At 40.2% G+C, this 2,989-nt stretch overlaps 1 protein-coding gene across 1 annotated transcript in view; it reads left to right on the top strand.

The window, feature by feature from the left end:
• Positions 1 to 2,774, top strand: part of LOC137623788 (turripeptide Ici9.1-like) — a 4,115-nt gene extending 1,341 nt beyond the window's left edge. The window contains exons 3-4 of the mRNA XM_068354601.1: positions 556 to 702; positions 2,666 to 2,774. Coding sequence (XP_068210702.1) covers positions 556 to 702; positions 2,666 to 2,679 — 161 coding nt within the window. The 3' untranslated portion in view covers positions 2,680 to 2,774. The remainder of the gene's footprint in view (positions 1 to 555; positions 703 to 2,665) is intronic.
• The last annotated feature ends 215 nt before the right edge of the window (positions 2,775 to 2,989 follow it).

The following is a 2,989-nucleotide window of genomic DNA, read 5'->3' as shown; positions in this document are numbered from 1 at the left end:
TCCCTGCAGTCTAGGGAATTACCGGATTTCGTATGAAATCTACGGGAATGGTACGATTAGTTTTCAGAATCTTTATTCTACATGTCTGGGGCTCTCTGATCGAATAAGCTTGTAAGAACAATTTGATGATAATAATAATAATAATAATAATAATATATATACAGTATATATATATATATATATATATATATATATATATATATATATATATATATATACTGTATATATATATATATATATATATATATATATATATATATATATACATATATATATATATATACATATATAATCAACTAAAGAACAACTAGAAAACGGACTAAGCCTAATCCTTACCACAACCTATTTGAAAAAAATGGCTCTAACAACATCAGTTTGGTGATTAACTACAAGCATAGAACGATTAAAACTATAACAAGCAGTACTACTATAACTTCCTACAACACCATTATTACAACTATTAGTAATAATACAACTACTTACAACACAATTACCATAACTAACACAACTCCCAATCAAAAATAACAAGGAGTTTATTTCTCATCTATTTCACAGTCTGTCGAGACAGAATTTGCACCTTGGAATACGACCCTATCTGTGGCAGCGATGGTGAGACCTACCCGAATCCTTGCAACTTCAACCTGGCGAAGAGATGCGATAATCCTCGACTCACAATCCGATGCAGACGGCGGTGCGAGGAATGTAAGTATAGTAGCACTATTCTATCCCTTATTTCCTTTCCTCACTGGCTATTTTCCTTGCTGGAGCCCTTAGGCTTGTAGCTTCCTGCTCTTTCAACTTTGGTTATAGCGTAGTTAAGTGAAGGACGTTCCAAAATCAAACCTTTGTTCTCTAGTCTTGTGTTGTGTCATAGCCTCTGTACCATAGTCTTCCTCTGTCTTTAGTAGGGCCATAGCCTCTGTACCATGGTCTTCCACTGTCTTGGATTGTGCCATAGCCTCTCTACCATAGTTTCTACCTGTCTGGTAGTGCCATAGCCTTTCTACCATGGTCTTGCACTGTCTTGGGTTGTGCCATAGCCTCTCTACCATAGTTTCTACTTGTCTGGTAGTGCCATAGCCTTTCTACCATGGTCTTGCACTGTCTTGTGTTGTGCCATAGCCTCTGTGCCATAGTTTCTACCTGTCTGGTAGTGCCATAGCCTTTCTACCATGGTCTTGCACTGTCTTGTGTTGTGCCATAGCCTCTGTGCCATAGTTTCTACCTGTCTGGTAGTGCCATAGCCTTTCTACCATGGTCCTCCACTGTCTTAGGTTGTGCCATAGCCTCTGTGCCATAGTTTCTACCTGTCTGGTAGTGCCATAGCCTTTCTACCATGGTCCTCCACTGTCTTAGGTTGTGCCATAGCCTCTGTGCCATAGTTTCTACCTGTCTGGTAGTGCCATAGCCTTTCTACCATGGTCCTCCACTGTCTTGGGTTGTGCATAGCCTCTGTGCCATAGTTTCTACCTGTCTGGTAGTGCCATAGCCTTTCTACCATGGTCCTCCACTGTCTTGGGTTGTGCCATAGCCTCTGTGCCATAGTTTCTACCTGTCTGGTAGTGCCATAGCCTTTCTACCATGGTCCTCCACTGTCTTGGGTTGTGCCATAGCCTCTGTGCCATAGTTTTCTACCTGTCTGGGTAGTGCCATAGCCTTTCTACCATGGTCCTCCACTGTCTTGGGTTGTGCCATAGCCTCTGTGCCATAGTTTCTACCTGTCTGGTAGTGCCATAGCCTTTCTACCATGGTCCTCCACTGTCTTGGGTTGTGCCATAGCCTCTGTGCCCATAGTTTCTACCTGTCTGGTAGTGCCATAGCTTTCTACCATGGTCCTCCACTGTCTTAGGTTGTGCCATAGCCTCTGTACCATAGTTTATACCTGTCTGGTAGTGCCATAGCCTTTCTACCATGCTCTTGCACTGTCTTGGGTTGTGCCATAGCCTCTGTACCATGGTCTTCCTCTGGCTTTAGTAGTGCCATAGCCTCTGTACCATGGTCTTCCTCTGTCTTTAGTAGTGCCATAGCCTCTGTACCATAGTCTTCCACGGTCTTGGGTTGTCCCATAGCCTCTGTAACCATAGTCTTCCTCTGTCTTTAGTAGTGCCATAGCCTCTGTACCATGGTCCTCCACTGTCTTGGGTTGTGCCATAGCCTCTGTACCATAGTCCTTCCACTGTCTTTGCTAGTACCATAGCCTCTGCCCCATAGTTTTCTATTGCCTTGGGTACTGCCGTAGCCTCTCTACCATGGTCTTCTACTGTCTTGGATTAGAGTTCTCTTGCTTTGAGGGTACATTCAGATACACTATTCTAAATTATTTCTCTTCTCGTAGTTTTTTCAAGCTTTCAATGTTTATATGTGAAATATTTATTTTAATATTATTATTCATCTTAAAATATTCTATTTTAATTGTTCATTACTTCTCTTGTAGAGTATTTTATTTCCTTAAATCCTTTCCTCGCTAGGCTATTCTTCCTTGATGGAACCCTTGGGCTTATCCAATGAGGGTTGTAGCTTAGCAAGTAATGATAATGATAATGATATAACCAATATATTTATTTATCATTTAATTAAGTAATTATGTATTGGTTTATTAATAAATTCGATTGCCTATCTATCTATTCATAAGATTAATTATTAAATATCTATTTACTTTTTATAGGTTACTATGGCTAAGTGGACCGATAACTGTGAAACTGGAGACGGTAGGATGACACTTCCATGATCAATCTGTAAGAAATTAGAATAAAATAAAAATTGGCAACTGTTAACATATTGTGTGTTCTTTATCCTAATGAGAAGAAAACGGTTTTCCGTCTTTCATTCTCAACGACTTTGAACGAAGCCCTTGGTCTCACATCTCTAAAGACTCAAGATGTGATGTTTATGAAATATGATTGTAATGCAGATCTCTCTCTCTCTCTCTCTCTCTCTCTCTCTCTCTCTCTCTCTCTCTCTCTCTCTTGCTTTAGTTCATATGTGAACA

This window comes from Palaemon carinicauda, chromosome 30 (genome assembly GCF_036898095.1).
Source record: "Palaemon carinicauda isolate YSFRI2023 chromosome 30, ASM3689809v2, whole genome shotgun sequence".
In the NCBI taxonomy this organism is placed as follows: Eukaryota; Metazoa; Arthropoda; class Malacostraca; order Decapoda; family Palaemonidae; genus Palaemon; species Palaemon carinicauda.
The sequence above is the reverse complement of the archived record's forward strand: the minus strand, read 5'-3'. Positions and strand labels throughout refer to the sequence as shown.